Source organism: Balaenoptera acutorostrata, chromosome 9, assembly GCF_949987535.1.
Source record: "Balaenoptera acutorostrata chromosome 9, mBalAcu1.1, whole genome shotgun sequence".
Lineage (NCBI taxonomy): Eukaryota > Metazoa > Chordata > Mammalia > Artiodactyla > Balaenopteridae > Balaenoptera > Balaenoptera acutorostrata.
Window position 1 is genome coordinate 52,411,236 of NC_080072.1, and position 21,722 is coordinate 52,432,957.

The following is a 21,722-nucleotide window of genomic DNA, read 5'->3' on the forward strand; positions in this document are numbered from 1 at the left end:
TCCAGAAAGTTCCACAAAGCAAAACTTGAATTTGCCATTTACATAGCATTTACATTGTATTTACAACTACTTACAGATCATTTACATTATATTAGGTATTATAAGTAATCTAGAGACGATTTAAAGTACATGGAGGTTATATGCAAATACTATGCCATTTTAAATAAGGGACTTAAGCATTCTCGGAGCTTGGTGTTCACAGAGGGACCAGGATATCGAGGGACAACTGCATAAAGGGCACTCTGTAAACATTGTTCTCTCCATCTAGTCCCTAAACCCCACCCCACTTGAAGTTTTAAGATAACTTGGGGACTTCCCTGGTGGCACAGTGGTTAAGAATCTGCCTGCCAGTGCAGGGGACACAGGTTCAAGCCCTGGTAAGGGAAGACCCCACATGCCACGGAGCAACTAAGCCCATGCGCCACAACTACTGAGCCCGCGTGCTGCAACTACTGAAGCCCACGCACCTAGAGCCCGTGCTCCGCAGCAAGAGAAGCCACCACAATGAGAAGCCCGCACACCGCAACAAAGACCCAATGCAGCCAAAAATAAATAAACAAATAAATTTATAAAAAAGAAAAGATAACTTGTAATTCTCTGGTTTTGGAAGGATGCAATACTGGGCTGCCTGCTCCTCTCCTCTGCTACCCTAATTCCCGCCCAGCCCCCAGCAACAGAAAGCCTCCATCCCTGCTCCACCCAGATCCAATGTCTGAGCCCCCAGCCAGGGGCCTCCCACCCTAGGCCCCCAACGACTCAGCACAAAGGAAGCTGCGTCTCTGTCTGCCTGTCTGCTCCCTCCCCGCCAGTGCTGAACCAGCAAAACCACCGCAGAGTTGGCCAGTCCTACCTATCGCACTCTTATCTCCACCAGAGTGTCCTCACATCCAGCCCCCTGCCTCCAATCCCAAATCTCCAGGAAGACAAATTTCTCTCCAGCTCCCCCTAGGAAGGGGATCTCCCTGCCTCCAGCTGGATGGTCTAACCTCACACCTTCCCACTGCCCAGGCCGTCAGGGGGAGCACTCTGGGGCTCAAACCTCCCCTTGCAGAATGGGCAGAGGCATGTCCTCTGGTCCCTCCAGGGCAGATACAGATTAACAAACTTCAGAGAGTTTGCCACCAACTTCCCTGCTAGGGCAGGAGTCTCATCTTCCACGTCCCTAACCAGGCTGCCCAGCCCCTGCTCTCACCTCCCTACCCCATGGACAGGAAGCTCATCCTTCTTTCCCAGGGCAGCCCCTTCCCTACGGGGCTACCCTGGCCCCCTCACATTGAGCCAGCTGGGCCTCCAGGACTCCCCCAAATCCCAGCAAAGTCTCAGTACTAGGAGACCAAGGAGAGATTTTAGGGAAAGCCTTGAATGTTAGAACAATAGAAACCTAAAAAGACATCTGATACAAAGATAAGGACATTGAGGCTTCTAGAGGAGGCCCCTCCCTGGTTCCACCCCACTGCTGGACTCTTCTCCATCGAGTCTCCATACTCCACGGAATGACAGACTTCACAAGCTCCTGGGAGGAGTCTCACAGCAAGCAGAAGCTCTGGTAGAAACTTCAAAGGAGATCTGAGGCCTGGGAGGAGTGGAAATGCCCAGGTACAGGAGGTGGCCTCATGTCACAGACTTGAATCTCTACTCTGAGCTCCCTGCTTGCTCCAGAGGCTGGAGGGAGGGAGGCCTTCCAGGCCAGACATACTCCCTCTCTCTGCTCCAAGCCCTGCCATCCCTCCCTGGATCCTGCTGTGTAACCTTGGCCTAATCACTAACCCCACTCTGGGACTTCAATATATGCATCTATAAGATGAGAAGACTGGACTGAGAGTCCCTGAAACTCTCTAGCGGGGAACAGGTACAGACATTAAGAGTTCCCAGGGAGAATGGAAGCTAGACACCTCTCAGCCATGTCCAGCATCTCAGTCTGATGGCCCAGGATCCTGGCTGGCCCCACCTGAGCCTGGACACAGAGACAATCTGTTCCTTCCAGGGCCCTCACTGACTAGAAGCGGGCCAGAGTCCCTGGGGGGAAGCCCAGCCCCGCACATGACAGCCCCTTCAGCCTAAGTCCACACACATCTTGTCTCTCCCTTTAGGCAGGTGGTACCCAGGAGAGAAAGTGTTGAGTAGCTATACCTTGGGCATGGCCTTGCTGTCAGCAGAGCAGGTACCTTCACACACATCCACTCATCTGTGCTCTCCCACTCGGACACGTTCACCCACATACACAGACATATACATCTACACAGTGTTACTAGAACAATGTACATAACACTCTACACACAGGCACACATACAAACAAGCCACCATCTACCAATAACTCAGGCATAAAATGGACACTCACATGTTCACACATATGAATATGTCCACACTTGTATACAAACACTGATCCACACACTCTTACCCTCTCAGACCCATATACACACATGTACAACTGGAAGTTCACATTCACACACACAGAAACACAAAGAAACCAACCAATCTCGCCCCCATCTCAGTATCAAGAAAATCATCATCCAATAGAAATCCAGACACCAACTGCAATGTCAATCTAAATCCATTTCCACATCTAAGCCTGCCCCAGAACTGTGAGGAAAAAATTTCTTGTTTCCAGGTTCAACCCCTCCAGTGTGTCTGTCCCTGCCAGAGACACTGGGGTCCAGTCTCTCCAGCCTACTTCCTCCCTATGCCATTTAAGCAGGGCCCTCTCACCCCCAGCACAACACAAGTGGAGAACAGTGGGTTGCCCTCTCCCCACCCTTCATCTCTGCTCCTTATCCAGCCTCTTCAAACATAAAGAAGGCTAGAATAGACTGTGTGTGACAGCACCCCTGCTGGAGATATGTGGCATTACAGCACAGCTCTATGATACATGGTCATCACTCCCCAGTGATGGAGGGGAATAGGTAGAAGGGAGAGGAAGAAGAGGATGGGGGAGAGGAAGAAGGAGAAGTTGAGAAGAAGTGTGCTGGAAGAAGAGGAGCAAAATTCTGGGAGCACCAAGAATGGAGTTCAGAAGCCTCAGGCTCTCTTGGGTTTCTCTACTCCAGTCCAATCAGTCCAGGACTGCAAGTCCAATTCTCCCAAAGCCCAGCTCTAATCAGGTCCTGCCTCTGCTCAAAACCTTGGGTAAGTCCTAGTGGGCCACAGCAAGAAGTCCAAACTCAGCCTGGAGTTAGGTCTCTGGGGCTGGCCAGTCCATCTCTTAGTCTCATATCCCAAAGAGACCAGCCCTTGCTTCTTACTTTTGAGCCAGGTCTTTGCTCAGCTGCTCCTTTGCTGAGATGTCTAATTTTCCATATCTTCCCTGTCCTTCGAGGCCTGGCCTTTGCCATCTGGGACAATAATCCATGGAAAGGGCAGGAGCTTTGGGGGGCAGACAGACCTGTTCTCTCGGTATTAGCTGAATACCTCTGGGCAAGTTATTTTCCCCTCTCAGATCCTGTCTCTTCATCCAGAAGACAGCAGTCTCTGGGGTTTGTGGTGAGGATTAAATGAGATCATAGATGTGAAAACAGTACTCTGGAAGCTGTAAACTTCTGTGTGAACGTGTGAAGAGTCATAATTATGGCTTAATCCTTTTATCCCTGCACCCGCCAACACACAGCAGGCTGAGCGATTCCTGAGGGAAGGGATGGAGGCTGCTTCACCTTTGGGCCTCGAATATTCCAACATTCACCAGGGCCTGCCCCACCAGCCTCAGCAGCAGGGTGTGGATTTGGATCCAAGGTGGCAGTACAAAATGTACTCACTGCAAATTCACTGGAAACTACAACTCCCAGAACGACTCACAGACTTCCATGGGCGCGGCCACAGACCTAAGCCCTCATCAGGCCCTTTCCTCCATTGTTTTCCCTGGGGATTAGTCTCAGACCAGACAGGGCAGCCCAGGGAAGTGGTCACATGTCTCTGAGGCCCCTCGGCCCCTCCCACGGAGCATCCACACTTCTCACCATTCCCACCACCACTGCTCCATTTCAGACCTCTTTGTCTCTCCCACGGGATGACAGCTTCTGGGCTCACTAGCTCTGGTCTCTCCCCCTCCAGCCCCCCACTGAATCTTTCTAAAAGGGTAGGTGAGTGTGGGTGGTTCATAATGGCAGCAGCGAACCTTTATGAGCACCTGCTGCATGCCTGGCGCTAAGTGCTCCACTTCCAGATCCTTCAGTTTTCCCGCCAGGAAAGTATTATTATTCCCACTCCGTTATCCACATGGGATTCAGAGAAGTTAATTAAGTTGACCAGGACCATACAGAGTAAAGGTGCTGAAACTGGAACCTATGTCTGTCTGCTACCTTCTCTATTCTATTTTCAAAGCTTCCTCTGAACCTAGGGTAGCCATCTCAAGAGTGAGAGCCCAGAAGACACAGCGTTCTCATATCTCAGCAACTACACTGTTGGGAAGTCCTCCCAGTTGTCTGATTTAAATCCTTTCTGCTGCGCCAAGCCCCAGTTGCCTCCTGTTTTTCAGGGTAGGCAGTGAGAAGGGTGACTTCAGGGACTTAAAGAAGTGGGTCACATCCCTGGGGACCTGGCCTCTCCCAGGGAATGGGCAGCTGAACAATGGGAGATAAATGTGTTGAAAATATCCGTTACTAAATACATCTACTTCCCGAGAGGATGGGGTTGCTGACAGGGAGCCTGTAGCCCCTGTCCTGGAGGCCACAATCTTGTGGCTCTGACAAACTGAGGCGCTCAGAGCAGCAGACAAGGCTGCTCCGGCTGTCCTGGGGGCTGGGGCAGAGGGGGTGGGAGGCCAGCATGGAAGGGGGTGACGTTTCATCCTCCCAGCCAAAGCTGCCAAGCCCAAGCTGGTTTATTTGCATATTACTTTGCATTCATTTGCATGCCACTTTCTGGAAGGGGCCCACTTTCTTCAGCCGCTGCCTCTCCCTCATTTCCAGAGTCTCTGTTTGTTCACTGAACACCCCATTCTCAAACAAGGAGGAGACCCTCAGCAGGCCCAAGATTTTGCACCAGGCCTACATGTCAAAGCTGTTGGGGGACACCTTGGTGGCAGAAAGTGCTTCCTCTACTCTAACCTCAATTCCTTCACTCCTCTCCTACTCCATCTCTGCCCAGTCCTTCCCCCACCCTTGAACTTCACACTTAGGCCACTTTGAACTCTTATAGTCCTCACATAAACAAAACCATGTTTGTGCTCACCTCAAGGCCTGTGGCATTCCCTCTTCCTGGAGCTGTCTCTCAGTTCTGCCTGGAGAAGTGACTCTTCCTTTTAAGGCCAGCCCCAAGGCCCCTCCTCCTAAATTCCTTTGTCTGACACCGGCAGAGGTAGGAAAGACCACAGGCTTCCAAGTGGTCACTGGCTCTGTCCCTCTCCCTGAAGAGCTGCCATGTTTGGTTGGGCAGCAATCCATTGAATGGCTGCTGAAAGAAGGAAGGAATGAATCCTGAGCCCCCTCCCCTGTCTATCTGAGCCCCTCCAGTCCCCCTCTCCCTGGATGGCATCACTCACCTGCAGGAGGGGTGGGGCTAATAGTGTCTCTGCCTCCAACTCCCCCTCCTGTCCTGGGAAACTTCCCCTCATGCCCACAGCCCGCTCTTGTGAAGCCAGGAGATTCCATAGGCCCTCTGTGCTGGTAGGAAGTTCTCCTCATTGTCTATCCTCATTCCCTACTCTGGCCATGCCTGCTTCTTTATTTTTGGAGAGGGCGCAGGGACTGCTCAATCTCAGTTTTACCATCTGTAGTTGGAATAAAGGCCACTGATCTCTCCCCACTCTGTGCCCAGGGTGTGTTCATAGCACTACTGAACCACTATGTCCCAGCCTGGCCCTGCTTTGGAAGAAGGACAGTGACCCAGGATGGAGAAATGACACAAGGCCAGGCAGCCTGGAGTAGCTGGGCCTACAAGGGAAGGGCTGCCCAAGAGGGAAGGGATGAGCATCCTGCCCCTGGGGGTATGTAAGCAGGGCTGGATAGATCTGCGGCCAAGCTGTAGAGAGGAGTGAAGTAACTGCCAGAAGGTGGCCCAGACGCTCTTCATGTCCTCTCCCCCTTGGAGGCTGCACTGAGCCTTGGTGCCCAGCCCTGTGCTGTGAGTGGGGTGGGGAAGCACAAGGAGGTGGCTCCTGCCTTTGAGGAACTCCTTGGTTGGCAGGGTAAGGAGCTCACACACAGGGCACATCACAGGGGAAGGCTGAATCGGGGCTGCATTCCTGACCCTGTACCATCAGGGAGAAAGACTTCAGGGTGGGTCATGGGGTCAGAGGGAGCGGGAAACCAAGGAGGGCTTCCTAGGGGAGGTTTCCTATGCAGAAGCCTTTCCCTAGCTCCCTAATTTTATGAGGAAAATCCAAGCCCCTACAAGCCCCTTAGCCTTGCACTTGAGACCCTACAGAATCTGGCCCCTTCTGCCTCTCTTCCTCTTCTCAACTCCCTTCTCACTCCTGCCAACCCAAACTCTCTTTGCCCCTTGAACACACTGTGCTTTCTCACATCTACCCACTTTTACAGGCTTTTCCCTCTGCGCTTCCCTGCCTGGGCAATTCTTGTCCATCCCTCAAGATCCAGCTCAAATGTCTCTTGTTGGGCAGCCCTGGCTTGGTGCGGGCCCCACTCCCACAGCTTCTCTCTGCCCAGCACTGTCCACTGTAAGTTTCCACTGCTGCCTTCCTCATCAGACTGGGCACTCCCTGAGAGCAGGGTCTGAGTCAGTGTCCTGTGTCTTCAGAGGCCAACCCAGCGGGCACCAAACAGGCACTGGGGGATCTCTGTTGAGTAAAGGAATCAATAAATGAATGATTAGATGCAGGAATGGAAGCACACTGAGTAGGTAGACTGGAGAGGCCGAAGCAGCAGAAGCCTGAGGAGTGCAGGCTGGACGTGACAGCAGCGTAGCTGAGGGTGAGACTCCCAGCCCATTAAGACTGAAGGGAGGTATTGCTGGGAGTTCTGCCTCCCCTATTTGGCTAGATCCCAGCCAAGCCATCAGTAATCCCCAGGGACAAGAGGCTGGAGTGGGAAGCAGGAAGAGAGCCAGGAGCTGTTTGGTGGGCAGGGGGAGCTGGGGGGTGCAGGAGCATGAAGGCAGTTAACCCTCACGGAGCCATCCAGCTCAGGCAACCAAGAGGTCCTGTGCAGGCCCGAAGGGGAAGAGGACTGAGGCTCAGCACCAGCCTCGCAGCCGGAGGAGAGTGACAATGCCACAGCTTTGGTTTCCCTGTCTGGGAAGAGATGGCTCCACAGTCTCCGACCCTCTGCACCCTGGCTAGAAACCCTGCAAGGGTCCCTTCACTACCTTCCTTGTCTGAGCCTTCCAAGAGCTTTTCCTTCCCCACATCTGGACCCTCTGAGGTCCCGCCACTACACCCCTCCACCCTAGCCCAAGCCTGAGCCACTTCCATGCTCCCCTTCCCCATCCCCTTTCCCAAGCCCTCCAACCTCTCCCTTCAGAAAGCCCTGGTCTCATCTGCTCCTTGGCCCACGTGGCCCCAGACCTCACTGATACCCACATTGGTTTAGCCTCCACACTGGCCTCCTGGCTCCCACCCTTCCCTTCCAGTTCAACCTTGACAGTGCCATTGAGGCAGCTTTCTAAATCCCAAATCTGATTATGTCCCTCTGTTGCACAAAACCTTTCTGGACTCCCCAGGACCCTCAGGATAAAGCCCAAGAGGCCTGGAGTTCAAAGTCCTGCACGATGTGGTTCCTGCCTACCCCTCCAGCTTCCTCATTGCTCCAGGCACACACCCCATCCCAACCCAGGGCCTTTGCTTATACTGTACCCATGCCCCACCCCCACCTGTTAGCTTGATCTTGGTCTTTACTGCTTAATTATTTTCAAGCTATTTTATGTTAGGAAGCTTAGGAGGCCCCAGAGAGCAGAGCCATTATTGCCTATTCCTTTTCTGCATCTCCCCACAGGGTGTAGAATGAATTGTCCTGAGCTCATGCAGGTGGTCACACATTTGTCCTCCCCCGCCCGGCCTCGGTGGGCCAGTGTCCCAACTGTGTCCTCAACCACCAGGGGAAGGAAACAGCCACCCACACACACTCAGATGAACACACAATATAGACACACACACACACACACACACACACACCAGCCACACAAGCACCAACATACACACTCATGCACACTAGCACCATGATCACTCACCCACACCGGAACACATGCTAATACAGACACCCACGTATACACACACACACACACACACACACACACACGGTAGTACTAATATTCACACACTAACAAACACACACAAACATGAATACACATGGAATCAAACAACATGCTCAATATTGAGTCACTCTATTTTGCAGACACAGCACACATATTAACATGCATGCCAATATACAAATTCAAACACACACACACACGCATACACACACACACCCCTGCACACATACTCTCACAAAAACTCTGAGAGTCACACCGGGATGCTCACACACCCTGACAGGCTGCTGCACATCCAACCACCAAGGACCCCAGAACTCTACATGCCCCTCTACACCCCACATGTCCCTTGTACCCCCCACATGTATGCACACACACACACACACACCCCCTCACATAGCCTGGCATAGACCTGCACCGCCACTGACTTGGAGACTTGGAGACACATGTCACTTGCCTGCTACCTCGGCAGCCCTCAGATGGTGAAAGGGCATCTCCACAGAACCCCCCTCCACTCACCTGCACATGCATCTTGCTGCATGTGGGTGCTCACGAGGCTGGTGCACAGGAGCCTCATCCCAACCAGCCCCATGACTCTCTCTGGGATAGGGGCTTTGGGGACAAAGTTGCCTAAATTGGCAGCTCTGAATCCCAATCCTCATTCCATGGAGAGCAGTTGCCCCAGACCCTCTCCTGCTCCAGGGCCACTCTTATTCATAATTCATGTTCTCTCTCTCTACACACACACACACACACACACACACACACACACACACGCCCTGGTCTGGGACATCATCCCTCTCCAGAGTCCTGAATTAGTCTATCAGACTCCAGGGCTCCTTGGACACACACACACACACACACACACACACACCGCCACCCACCCACACAGACCTCCCCAACCCCCTGCGCCTGAAGGGATGGTTCACATTCATTATCAAGCCTTCCCGTAGCCACCATCCCCTTCTATGGGACCCCAGCCCCAACACGCCCTCGGTTGATATCAGGCACCCCCGCCCTGCACAGAGACCCCCCCTCTATGCTATAGTCCAGCAACCGGGTGCCCTGGAGCAGGATCGATCCTCCCACGTGGCTCAGCTCTACACCAACCCCAGCTCCTTGGAGGGACTCCCAGGACCCTGTCCATGGCACCTCCTGCAGCCACTCACCCGGACCCCAGCCCCTCAACAGTACTCACGGCTCAGCCGGTCGCGCTGCCGGGTACTGCTGGCTCCTGCAGAGGATGGAGTGGCCGCATGCCTGCCCCATCGCTCCTCATCATCTGCCTCCCCAGCCAGACTAGAGTGGCACCTCGCCCTGTCCACCCTGCCCGGGGTTCCAGGCAGGGCGCCTGGCCCAGCAGGCACGGGGACCAAGAGCAGTGGCCTGTCCCCGACTCAGCCTGGACTCAACACCCCAATCCAGCCCTGCTGCCCTGGATGCTCCTGCTTCTCCGGCTGCCACTGCCTCTGCCGCTAGGCTTACTCTGGGAGGAGGCTGGAGCAGGTCTGATAATGCAGAAGGGGGAGGGAGGAGGGAGGAGGAACAGAGAGGCCCAGACAGAGAGGGAGAGAGGGAGGGAGGGGTAAAGAGAGACTCTGGCTGGGAGAGAGGAAAAGAAAGACTCACACACACAGGGAGAGACTGAGAGACAGAAACAGACAGAGACAGGAAGGGGTAGAGAAACACATGAAGGAGAGGAGAGAGGGATCAGAGCCCCATAGCGATCAAGATGGAAATACAAAAGATCAGAGAGGCATAGGGAAAACACACACACAGAGGAACAAAGACAGGGGGGAAAAAAGACATGGAAATGGAGAGAGAGAGAGAGAAAAAGCTGATAGAGGAGCCCAGAGAGAGAAATGTGAAGATAAGGGATTTTGAGGCATTTTCAATGCTTGTGAGCTAGGATGAGATCTGGGTATGAGGGGCAGGTAGACAGAACCGAGACCCTCAGGTCAAGGGGACACTCCCATGCCCTCCTCAAGTATGGAAGGGCCATAGGGCCTCCTGGCAGAACTAGATTCTCTGGCCTCCCTTACTGGGATTGTATCATGTCCTAGGGTGCATCCTCAGCATGGAGTTGGGTACACAGGAGGCTCAGGGGTCTTTTGCTGATGGCCTTTGGACTCAAAGCCTCATCACAGAGTCCACCTCTTGGTGGTTCTATTTAGCTCGGACACTGTGGGAGCTGATGCATGAGCACGGAATTCTACTAGGAGTTGTGGCACCCAGGCCACAGCACGCCCCACATGGCTTCACTGTCCACAGGCATAGGGGAGGGCCTGCTTCACCTCTGCCATGTCCCTGAGGGCAGACAGACTCCTGACTCCTGAGGAGGAAGCGTTAACCCAATGGAATAGGGGCATTTTAGGCAATGGGACATATAGGGAACTGTCTCAGCAAAGCTCCTGTTGGACAGAGGAGAGAAAGCTCCACACCTGGAGGCAAGAGATGGGGGTTCAAGTCCTGGTTCCACCACTAACTTCCTCATTCATTCATTCAGGAACACCTACCACTGGCCAACCTCATCAGATATGACTCAACTGTGCCTTGCCTTGGAACAGCACCCAGGCAAGGGGAAGGGGGTACTTGCTGTGTGACAGAGGGGAGCACAGGGTCCATGGTGCCCAGAGGGAGTCCAGCAATTGGCAAGCGTTTCTAGAAGAGAGGATATCAGCTGGGTTTTTTAAGGCAAGGAGGGAGCCCCAGGAAAACGGGGTGTATTCCAGGATAGAGGAGCTACACATAACCCTCACCAGTAACCCCACCTCTCTGAGCTGTGGCGGGGAGTAATCCCTGCCGCACACACCGAGCTCCAGGCAGAAAAGCCCATGAGGCTGAGTGGAAACCTGACCCTGCTGAGGGGTGTGGGTGCGTCCAGGGACGGGGGTGGACAGGAATGAGCGAGCTTGTGCAGGAGGCCTGCCCAGGCCGAGGGCTACAGAAAGCAGTTGTCTGTGACTTAGGAAGCATCAGGAAAGAAAATGTGAGGGAGCCTTTGCTTCCCACTGTGGCCCCAGAAGGTGGAATTTTAGATCTCCGAAAGCTCTGGGCAAATGGTTTCCTCAACCTGGCCCATGCCTAGGACCTCGCCCCTCCATGCCTGCTAGCTAGTAAGGCATTCTATGGGCTCAGAAAGCCAAGGCCCTGGACCACATCCAGTTTTGGCCTTGCACAGCTCCCTTTCATGCCCTGAGGAGCCTGGCGGTCAGAAGCTGAGTCAGAGGAGTTCAAAGGAGGGTGCCTCCTGGGCGTGGAGGGGAGCAGGTGCATTGAGGCCTTACTTGCCTCTCAGCCTTCTTTCTCCTCTCCTGCTCTGGAAATGATGGTAGATGTCTCATCCTCAAAAATCTCCCAGGATTATGCTCAAGCAAATCAGGGGGGAGGGAGGGTCTCCTGCCCACCCCACTGCCACACCAGCCTCCACAGTTGCCCCGGAAGTAAGGAGTCTGTAGGAATGAGGTGCAAGATCCAGGACTATGCGCACTCCAGGACTTAGAGCCAGGCAGGTATAAGTTCAAATCCCAGCTCTGCCATGTGCTCTGGGCAAGTTATTTAACCTCTCTGAACTTCAACTTAGTGTTCTCACCTGAAAGATGGGTGACAAATTCCAAACTCATAGAGTTGTGAGGTTTGGGTAACATCCACAAAATTCCTGGTACATAGTGCGTTCCTCCCCTTCCCTCCCCTAAAGAGGCTGAAATGATGGCGCCAAGGGAGTAACAGCCCCAAATGTTGGGGTAGGGGTTCCTGCAAGGCAGTGTCGGGAAGGGGCAGGTGCTGAAAAGAGAGAAGGCCTGAGACTGTCCGGGCCTGCTCTTCACTCCTCCACCTCGAACCGGCCTGCAAAACCAGCCAGTGCGGGAACCAAAGGCCCTGTGAGATTACGGCGAAGCCCCGCCCCACCGCAGGCCCCGCCCCGGTCGCTCTCCAGGGTGCTGATCAGCTTGTACCGCGCTGCCCCGCAGCCGGCCAGCAGACATTTTTTTGCTTGTTGGGGAGCTGGAGGGAAGCAGGACGTTCCTGGGAGGCGGGTGGCTGCCAAAGGCGACGGGAGGATGCAGCCTCTGGGATCCGGCCTCCGCTCCGCGCCCACCGCCTCGCGAGGACCGCAGGCTCCACAGGCTGCAGCTACCTCCTCATTGCCAAAGAAGGCGGCTTCGTCTCATTGTCCTCCCCGGCCCCTCCCAGGCGGCTGTTTCATTCGCACCTTCCACACGGCCGCTCCTTTGTCTCCCTCACTGATTCTTCCTATTTTTGCCCCCTCTCTGGAGGACCGGACCCTGTTTCCCCTCATTATCCACCCCACCCCCACGGAGCATGGAGCGCTCCCCCAACACCCCAACTCCCGAGTGCCCCCTGTGGGCCAGCCCTCTCTCTGGAGCTCCAGCTGTCCAGTACAGGCTACCTCCTGAACATATCCTCTGGGAACATCTCACAGGCCCCTCACACTCAAATATTCAACATCAACACATCTTTTGTCTTTATCAAAGGCATCAGCAAACGTCTAATCCCCAATCTGGAAACTTCAAAGTTGCCTTGACTCTTCGCTCTCCTTCACTTCCTCTGTCAAATCTGTCATGAAGGCCTGTCAATTCTCCCTCTGTAATTCTCTCACATTTATCCACTCCCTCCTTGTGCTGAGCCCCAGCTTACTTCCCCCTTCCCTGGTCATTCTCCAGACCCCTACTCCAACTCAATCCCTTTATTCCATCTCCATCCTGCCTCTAGCACTGACTTTCTAAGACATCTAGCTGGTCATGTTAACTCCTCCTCAAAACCCTTGCTTGGTTCCCAGTGCTCTCAGGATAAAGGCCAAGTTCCTCAGCCTGGCATCTGAGGTTTCTCATGATCGACCCTGGCTGACCTCTCCACCCTCTGCTCCAGGTGGAGCAGGGTCTAGTCCCTAAGCACATGCTAGTCATTTCCTCCTCCTTGACTTGGTATAGTCTGTTTCCCTTCCTAGGCTGACTTCCCTTTGTCTTCCTTTTCTCTGCCCATCCCAAATCCTGGCCCAGCCTTCCTAGGCCAATTCAACACACACCTGCCCCCACCCACCAGGGACAGGGTAGGCAGGAGGGGTAACTGGATTCTGGGCAGAGCATGTCTGGCTGTCTCTCCCCTCCCTAACTTGCCACCTGTCCCAGCACCTCATCCCCCTGCTCAGGCCCATCTCCTTTCTCCTACTGGATCACATTTTCCTCAAGGACAGGCCGAAGTCCTATTCACCTCAGCTCCAGGCCCCAGCCTTTGGGCAGCCTCACCAGATACAAGTGAGAAATGTTGAGGTAGGAAAGTAGGAAGGAGACACAGGTGAGTGTGGAAACGAGATGGGGCACTTCAGAGCTCAGTCCAGGACACACTGGAGCAAGCCCTCAATAAGAGGCTGCAGGTGGATGTGAGGACACAGGTGGTGCAGGCCTTACCAATCTGCCGTGGGAATTCTCCTCCCCTGTAGGGAAAAGACTGAAGCTGTGGAGCGTGAAACAGCCCACTGCTCTCCAGGGGGAAGGCTGGTTATTGGCAGAACACGGGTTTCACGGAGGGTTGGCCCGAAAACTCCTGGGTGACTCCCTCTGGCTGGGCGCCAGGATGTCTACATCTGGATCTTGGCAACAAGATCTCAGCAGGGAGGTGGGGGAAGGCATCAGAGGGAACCATCTCACAGTGCTTCTCCTTCTCCTCCTCAGCCAGAAGCTGCCAACTGTGGCTCCAAGGACAATGGCTAGAGGAGCACCATGTCCTTGGCAGGGGCCTGGCATACTTCCCTGTATTTCCACATTAAGCACAGACCCCACCACACCATGGGTGACAAGGCCTTTGCTGAAAGGAACAAAAGGCCACCACTGCCTCCAGAATGGCTTCTTCCACATCTCAGGAAGGTGGCTTTGGGGATGCAGAAACTGAGGGCTGAGGCATTGTGGGCCTACTTCAGGTTCCAGGATCAGCCAGAGCTGCCCTATGGGGGAAGGGGTGACCTCAGGTGGGGGCAGTGAGCTCCCCGTTCCTGCTAGGCAGGGGGGGTGAAGTGGTGGAACAGGTGGCAAGTTCAGGGAGGGGAGAGGCAGCCCCTCAGCTCAGAATCCTAGCATTCTACCTACACTGCCCCATGGATGGGGTGGTAGTGCTGAACTGGCCCAGGGAAGATGGGCAGACTTAGGGTGGGCACAGAAAAGAGGAGAGGGATGTCAGCCTAGGATGGGGCTGGACCAGACACTTGGAAGTGCCTTCTGCCTAAGGTCAAGGTCATCTCCTGGGATACGGATCAGGCAGCATAAGGTGCTAGAGCCAGTAGAGTCCAATCCCTCATTGTACAGATGGGGAAACAGGTGAGAGAGGGCAGAAACACACCCAGGTCGCAGTGAGTAAAGGGCAGGGCTGGGCCTATGACCAAGGACTCCTGGTCACTGCCCCACTGGACTAGCTCCTCCTCTTGTAATCTTTCACCTCTCCTCCTCCTCCTCCCCTCCTCCAGCTGGACAGAGGGCTGGGAGGGAAATCTGCAGATACAGCTTGTAACCCTGGGAAGGGATCCCCAGGAATGTGTAATTTCAGCAGGGACAGGTCAGAAGTGACTCTGTGGCTTCCAACTCTGGGGAAGGTTTTACTCTCCTTGGCGCCCTGGCCCAGCTCCCTCACCTCCACCACCCTCCAATCCAGCACACTAGGATCCTCCTTACCAGGAGGCCCGAGCCACCCACTCAGCCCTAATCTACCTCTTCCCCCTTAGCTCCCTGCACCTGAGTGGGGGGGGGGGCAGGAGGGGGTGTGACTCAGTGGGATAAAGGCAGCTGCTATATTTGAATGATTACATAAGCCAGCAGGGAAGCAGCTGCAACGTGACTCCATCAAGGTCGGGAGAGAAGTTGCGTCTGGGCCCAGGAGGGAGGATCTCCTCCCTCCATCCTGAGGCTCCAGCCTGGGTTTAGACAGGACTCTAAAAGAACCTGGAGACTGCGAACTAGTTTATGCATTGCCGGACCGCAAGGGAGGTTTTCCCTAGAACTAAGCATGCTGTTCCCTCTCCATCACCTTAGAAAAGAAACCTCCTGACTTCTGGAAACCCTAAGGCCAGACCTAGACTAAGCCCCAGAGCTTCCCCCAGGAACTCTCTCCAGAAGGAAAGACAGAACGGAAAACACAGTTTGTCACTGATTTAGAAGAGTGCCTGCTGGGGAGGAAACCAGGCATAAAGCCTTGGCTTGCCCGCGCCGGCTGGGGAAGACCTGTATTCCTGTTCCAGCTCTACCATTTACTAGTCACCTGACACTGGCAAGTCTATGCCTCAGTTTCTTCACGGATAAAAGGAGAACAAAAAGTAACTTTTTTATAGGGTTTGTTACAAGGATTAAATAAAATGACACATGCAAAGCCTTAGCCCAGCAGGTGGTGGGTGCTTCATTAGGGCTTATCAGCATCGTCATCTGCATCGTCATTACTGCCAACACTAAGGACTGGCTAGAGACCTCCCAGGTGGCTGAAGTGACCCCTTCACCCCACTGACAGCTGATCTGAGTGGAAGGTGGGAGGCCAGAGGAGAGAACTGAGATCTAAGAGTCAGGAGCTCGGCCAGACGTGCTGTGTGCCCCTGGGCAAATCCCTGCCCTCTCTGGCCCTCAGTCTATAAATGAGCCCTCAGGGTCCCCAGCTCTGGAGTTCATGTTTGCAAAAAGATTTTACCCCACTGGGATTAGTGACCTGTGGTAGTGGAAGCTGCAGGAGAGCTGGTCAGGATGGGGGTGATCTGGGGGTGGTATGAGCCGGAGGCGGGCACGGCAGGCAGTGCTGGGCACCAGCACAAGGCCCACCTCCTCAGGGCCTCTTGGCAGCTCCTCCTAGGGGGCTCTGGGGGCCCCCGGAGGAGGAAGGCTATGCCCACCGGGCTTTGTTGCCATGACGCTGGTCTCCATGGTGTTAGGCACACAGCGCTCCCCTCACCCAGGAGGAGGGACTGGAAGTGACAGAAGCTGAGGAGGCTCAGGCCCTGGGCCCCCCTGGCCTGTCCCTCTGTCTCCATCAGTGCCTGTGAGGTCCCCATCCTGTGCCCCTCAGGAGGGAGGGCAGGGAGACAGGACAGCTTCCACCTCAGAGGGTCAAAAGAGTGACACAGAGAGGACTCAGAGTGACTGAGGTGAAGGGAGAGACATGCAGGAGTGCAGAGGAGTGGCAGAGAGAAGGGAAGGGTAGGGAGAGCTGGGGAGACGCAGAAGGGGGAAGGGCGGGGTGGTGGGGAAGAACACACTGTAGTCAGGAAGGGGGAAGGGCCTCCCAAGCTGACAAGTGGTGGGAGGCACCATCCAGCCCATCTCTTTGGTCTCAGTGTTTTGAGGTGGGTGGCGGTGGGAAGACAGAGTGGAGGAGGAGGAGCGGGAGGGAGGGGGCCAATTTTCCTAGAGAGCTTTGTGTGCAGGGGCGTTCATACACGTGCAGCGTGTGTGTGTGTGTGTGTGTGTGTGTGTGTGTGTAAGTTCAGGAGAAAGTGTGCAGGCACCACGTGTGTGCAGGGCATGAGTGTGTGTGTGGCATGTGTGTGCCTGTGCCACTGTGTCTCCAGGGTGATAAATACAGCAGTAGGAGCTGTAACCATGGCAGAGAAAATGCGGAAATTTCCACAGGCTGAAAGTGGCATGGGAGAGGGGAATACGCTGGGGTTGAACCAGCTTGGTCTGACCAGGGAACCCTGTCCCTCACAGCTCTTCTCTGGGCCAGTCTCTAGCTGGATGCAAGTGGCCAGGGCACACACATGTGCATGCATGTGTGCACACACACACACACCCTAAGTGCACCCTAAGTTCTTCTGGATGAAAGAACAATCCAGAAGAGCTTCCTGAAGGAGGGGTCATATTGGAAGAGAGGTTGGGAGGTTCATGCCAGCTATCCTTCTATGTATATGACAGACAGACAAACATACCCCAGATCAAAGTCTGGGTCACTCAGGTCACAGAGCTGACTAAAGGAAGCTGGCTGGGGAAGACCCCAACACCAGAGGCATGGGGGACAGGTCCTGGAGTGACAGTGGTGCACTAAGCTCCAACCACAACAGGCTGCTCGCTGCAGGGCCACATCACCTTGCCTGTGGCTCATGCCGTTCCCTCTCCCAGAAATATCTCCCTCTCAACTCCACCTGCAGAAACACTGCTTGTCCTTCCAGGCTCACCTCTTCTTCAGAGTCTTTCTTGATCAATTCCCCCAACCAGAAGAGCTCCTCCTTCCCCCACGCGACTTATTCATCTGCTCTGGCTCATTGTTCAGTGATGCCCTGAACACACTGTAGGTGTTCAAGAAATGCTTGTTGAATGAAAATATATTGGGCCTGGAAAGGACTCTGGATGCCATGATGCCTCCCCAGACATATTTGGGAAGGGGTTATCGAGGGACAGTGCTAGGTACTTCACACTTATTAGCTCATTTAATCCTCCCATTAGTGGGTGCTATTAATATCTCCAAAGTACAAAAGAGAACACTGAGGATCAGAGACCTCAGGAACTCAGCCAAATCTAGTTTGTAGATGGGAGTGTCGGCATCTGCCCAGTTGGCATCCACACCCCTGCTTTTCAAAAACAACCAGTTGTGGGCAGGGGGCTTAGGAGCCATGAGAGTATGGGGCCAGGAAAGAAGGTCTCAGCTCCAGGCCCCCCTTCCAATCCCCGGGCTCAGGGGGAAGCGGAGAGGAGGCAGGGCCTATCTTCCCTTCCCCGGCCCCATCTGCCCTTCCCCGGCCCCATCGATTTCTTGTGGAGCCCAGGGGTCTCCTGAGGCCCAGCCCTCGAGGGCTGGATGGCTGCTGAATGCTTTGCAGGGTAGGCAGGTTGAGCAGGAAGGAAGTGGAAGAGAGACAGACACCCCACCCCACCTCCCAGCCCCCACTCCCCACCCGGCTCAGCCTCCTCTCCATCCACAATGCCTTCACCCCCAAGCTCTGACTTGCCACAGCCTTCTCTCCCAGGCCTCCCCATGCTCCCCTGACATTAGGCCCTGACTTGGGTTGACCCTGGAAGCCCTGTCCTCCTCCTCCAACACTTCAACCCACCCTCACCCCAACTTGCACCCCCTCCTTACCATGTACAGCTGGAAAGGCTTCCAGTCTTCAGGGCCAACTCAGGGGCACCTCCTCCTCCAGGAAGCCTCCTCCCTCTCCAAGAGCTGCTGCCCACACCTCGGCAGGTCTGGCTCCAGGTTCTTTATCCATCCCCCTCAAACCAACCTCAAATAATATGTGAACAAACCACCCAGGGTCCCAAGAGACCCCATATCTACAAATCTTTGTGACAAAGACCAGCAGAGCCTCCTGCCCTAATCTACTCAACACTGTTGTCTTTACCATAATTCATTAAGGTTGAGGCCCTGAAGACTCCTGTTGGGATGTCATCCCTGATCCCCAGGAAAAGCACTTTAAGCATCATTAACTCTTGACAGTTCAGATCTCCTTCCCCAGGGGACAAATGGGGCCACTTATGAGAGGAGACAGCAGAGTTGGAATCAGGAAGGGAGTGGAGGAAGGAGAACACCCCAAAATGGGGCAGTGGAAATGGACATCAACCCTGATTCAGAAGAGCTGTGTGACCTTGGGCAAGTCACTTCCCTTCTCTGGCCTTTCTTCCTCTGCCAGGAGACAGTACGTAGAGTACACAGGCACTGACCCACAAAGGCCCTTCCTCTCTCCTTCGGGTTCCAACGGCCTGGGAGTCCAAAGCACTTCTTGTATTGTGCTGCCTTCCAGAGTATCACCAGCCCTGGGGTCAAAGGCAGGGAGGGCCAGGTCTCACCCCACACTCCAACAGAAGACGTGGGGCCCTCCAGAACCTGTTCTGGGACCCAGCAATGTTGAGTTGTCCATGGCTGCCCCCTGGTGGCCCAATGCAGTCATTGCAGCCTGTCCCTGAGCTGGGGCAAGTGACACTTGGCAGCCTAGCAGGGGAGCGCCTCCAGTCTCACCCACCCCCTCTCCGGGCCTCAGGGTTAGCTGGTCAGTCCAAGGTCAGATCCAGGGAAGAATTCCAGCCCCTGAGCACTTGAACAAGGGTTTTCTCCTGGCTGCAGGTGGAATGGTCAGCCTGGCTTGGAGCAGCCCACCTAGGGCAGGACAAAAGTGGGAGACTCGGGGGGCTTAGTCCAAGACTGTGAAGCCAGCCAGAGAACCCATTCCAGTCCGGCATCTACCTCCCCTTCCCGAGAGACAGGAACAAGGAACCTGGAGTCCAGGCACCAAGACCGCCACCTACATCCAGGCCTCCCCACTGAACTGGATCAGTGAGAAGTCATGGGACCCACCCCCCACCCACTTTGCCCAGCTCCAGTGGCTGAGGCTGAGGCTGGGAGGTCAGCCTGTCTGCCCGCTGGGCCCCTGGAGAGAGGCTGGTAATGAGGCTCTAGGCAGAGGCGGAATGTGGTATCTGGCACCTTCCCAGGGAGTCCCAAATTTGTCTCTGAACAGCTCGTTATCGCTCCCCACTTGCCAGGGTCTTGTCTTCTTGGAGATGGCCAGGCAGTAGCCAGTGAGGGCAGCTTCCTGGTCCAAGGCAGGGCACCTCTGAAGGGGTGTGCACAGGAGCCAAGGGTAACCTGAGGACCGTCTTCCTAATTTAATAAAGCTCCTGTCACTCCCTCTGTGACCTTGTGTCTCTAGAAAGGCTGATGACGAGCTACCCTGAGTCACTCATGTGCCACACAACCAGCTCCTGGCTCAGAATCAGACTGCAGCAGGGAGAGGGACTCAGTCTAGCTGGGGTCTGTCCTGGTCAGAGTCAGGACCACCAATCCCCACGCCAGCTGCACAGGAGTACAATGAGGACAGCTTGGAGCCAGCCTGGAGCTCTGTCTGGGGCAGGGGGAGAGTATCTGAACAGCTGAGGGCCTGGAGACAGCAGGGTCAGGTCCCCAGCTTCAGGATCCAAGGCACTCACCTCTGGACCGCCTGTCCTCCTGTCCCCTCTTACCCTGGGACATCCGAAACCCCCAACCAATCATAGACCTCAGCACCAGGGGATAAAATATACAGATATATTTATATTATCAAAAGGTCCCCAAAGTGGGGAAGGGGCACCGGGCAGCCTAGGCCCTCCCAGTAAGCCCAGACCAGAAGGGGGGCTAAAGTCCCCCAAGTCCAGTTCTCAGCCCTGTATACATTTACCCAAGAGCTCCCTCCCCACCCCAGCTGAGTGCTCCTTTAGAGCTGTTCTGGAGTCTGTGGCAAAGGGGTGGGCTCCCTTCCAGCGGGGGCCCCAGGGCCTTGAGCCTCTGAAAGGATGGTAGTCCGCCAGAGTGCCTCACTGATGCCCATCTCTCCAACCCCTTAAACTCAGGGTGTGTGACCCGGGCGGGGAGCAGGCCAAGCCAGGAGAGCTGAGCACCTGGACAGAGCAGGTAAGGGATTCCTCCTCAGGCAGACCCTGCTGCCTGCCCCCCATGTCCTGGCCAGGGAACCCCAGGCTGCAGTCAGGATGAGGGGTCTGGGGATGCAGCTTCCTCATGCGCCCCCTGCTGGCTCACACCAGGCACGCAGGGCATGAGGGTGTCTGCCCACGAAGGCTTCACGGTGGCAGAGTCCCACCTGCGATCAGACGTTTCGGAGGAGCTGTGGGAAGGCACAGAAGTCCAGATTCCATGAGCACGTTGTGAAGACTCACAGGGAGCAGGGGCCAGGGGCCAGGGGCCAGCAGAGAGGGGTCTCCCGTGAACCAGGTGAACCAAAGGGGCCTGTCAGGACTCCCACTGAGGACGGAGGGACAGGGCTGGAGGGCACTCAGAGAGGAGAAGCTGAGGTGAGTCAGGTGGAAGGCAGGCTCCAGCCAGGTCCCCAGCCGCCTGCCCACAGGAACGGAGAGCCACTCACAGAAAGGGGGTCCGCAGTAAAGGCAGCCACGCTCCGGCGCATCTCATTCTCACTGCCGCGCAGGGGGATCAGCGAAACGCTGCCCAGCCGGACCTCAGGCACCGCCCGGGACACGCGCGAGGGTTCTGAGGGCCACACCAGGCCGTCGTGCTGGGCAGCAGGGGAAAGGAGGGGTGTTGGGGCCTGGGCTCGGTTCGCTGGCCTAGACACTCAGCTCCGGATCCACCCACCCTTCCCAGAAATGCCTCCAGCTATGATCTGAGGCGAAACCCTCAGCTTTGATCTGAGCCGATATGAGAAGCAGCTGTTAGGAGAACATGACTGTATCCCCGGCAAAACCAAGCCAATTACGTTACTCAACAACCCTCACTTCCAGGTCCACAAACAAACCGCTCCAAGAACGCAGTGCCAGGAAAACAGTTCTAGAGGAACATGTCTGCTTCCTTTCACCAGGAACCAAGAAAACTCTAGAATCTGCTCTGTTTCCCTTTAGACTTTGACTACCAGGAAGCTCAGGGCTAAAAGAGCTCAGCCCAAGCCCTGGTACAGTTTTGTCTCCCTTCTCCCCAAACAATTCTGAGCTCTCATTTTAAAAACCTGTTTTGGGATTTCCTTGGTGATCCAATGGTTAAGAGTTCGTGCTCCCACTGCATGGGGCACGGGTTCGATCCCTGGTCAGGGAACTAAGATCCCGCATGCCACAGGGCCAAAAGACAAACAAACAAACACCTATTTTAAGTCCAACCCACCCCTC

At 55.0% G+C, this 21,722-nt stretch overlaps 1 protein-coding gene across 7 annotated transcripts in view; it reads right to left on the reverse strand.

Annotated features, from left to right (window-relative positions):
- Nucleotides 1–20,129: 20,129 nt before the first annotated feature.
- ARAP1 (ArfGAP with RhoGAP domain, ankyrin repeat and PH domain 1) overlaps nt 20,130–21,722 on the reverse strand; it is a 63,613-nt gene continuing 62,020 nt past the window's right edge. For 6 of the 7 annotated variants that reach the window (XM_007173682.3, XM_057553143.1, XM_057553144.1 and 3 more), the window contains 2 exons: nt 20,969–21,118; nt 20,130–20,710 (listed from right to left, as the gene is read on the reverse strand). In XM_007173682.3, the coding sequence (XP_007173744.2) occupies nt 20,693–20,710; nt 20,969–21,118 (168 nt within the window). In that variant the 3' untranslated portion in view covers nt 20,130–20,692. The remainder of the gene's footprint in view (nt 20,711–20,968; nt 21,119–21,722) is intronic. The other variant, XM_057553146.1, reaches the window with a different exon arrangement.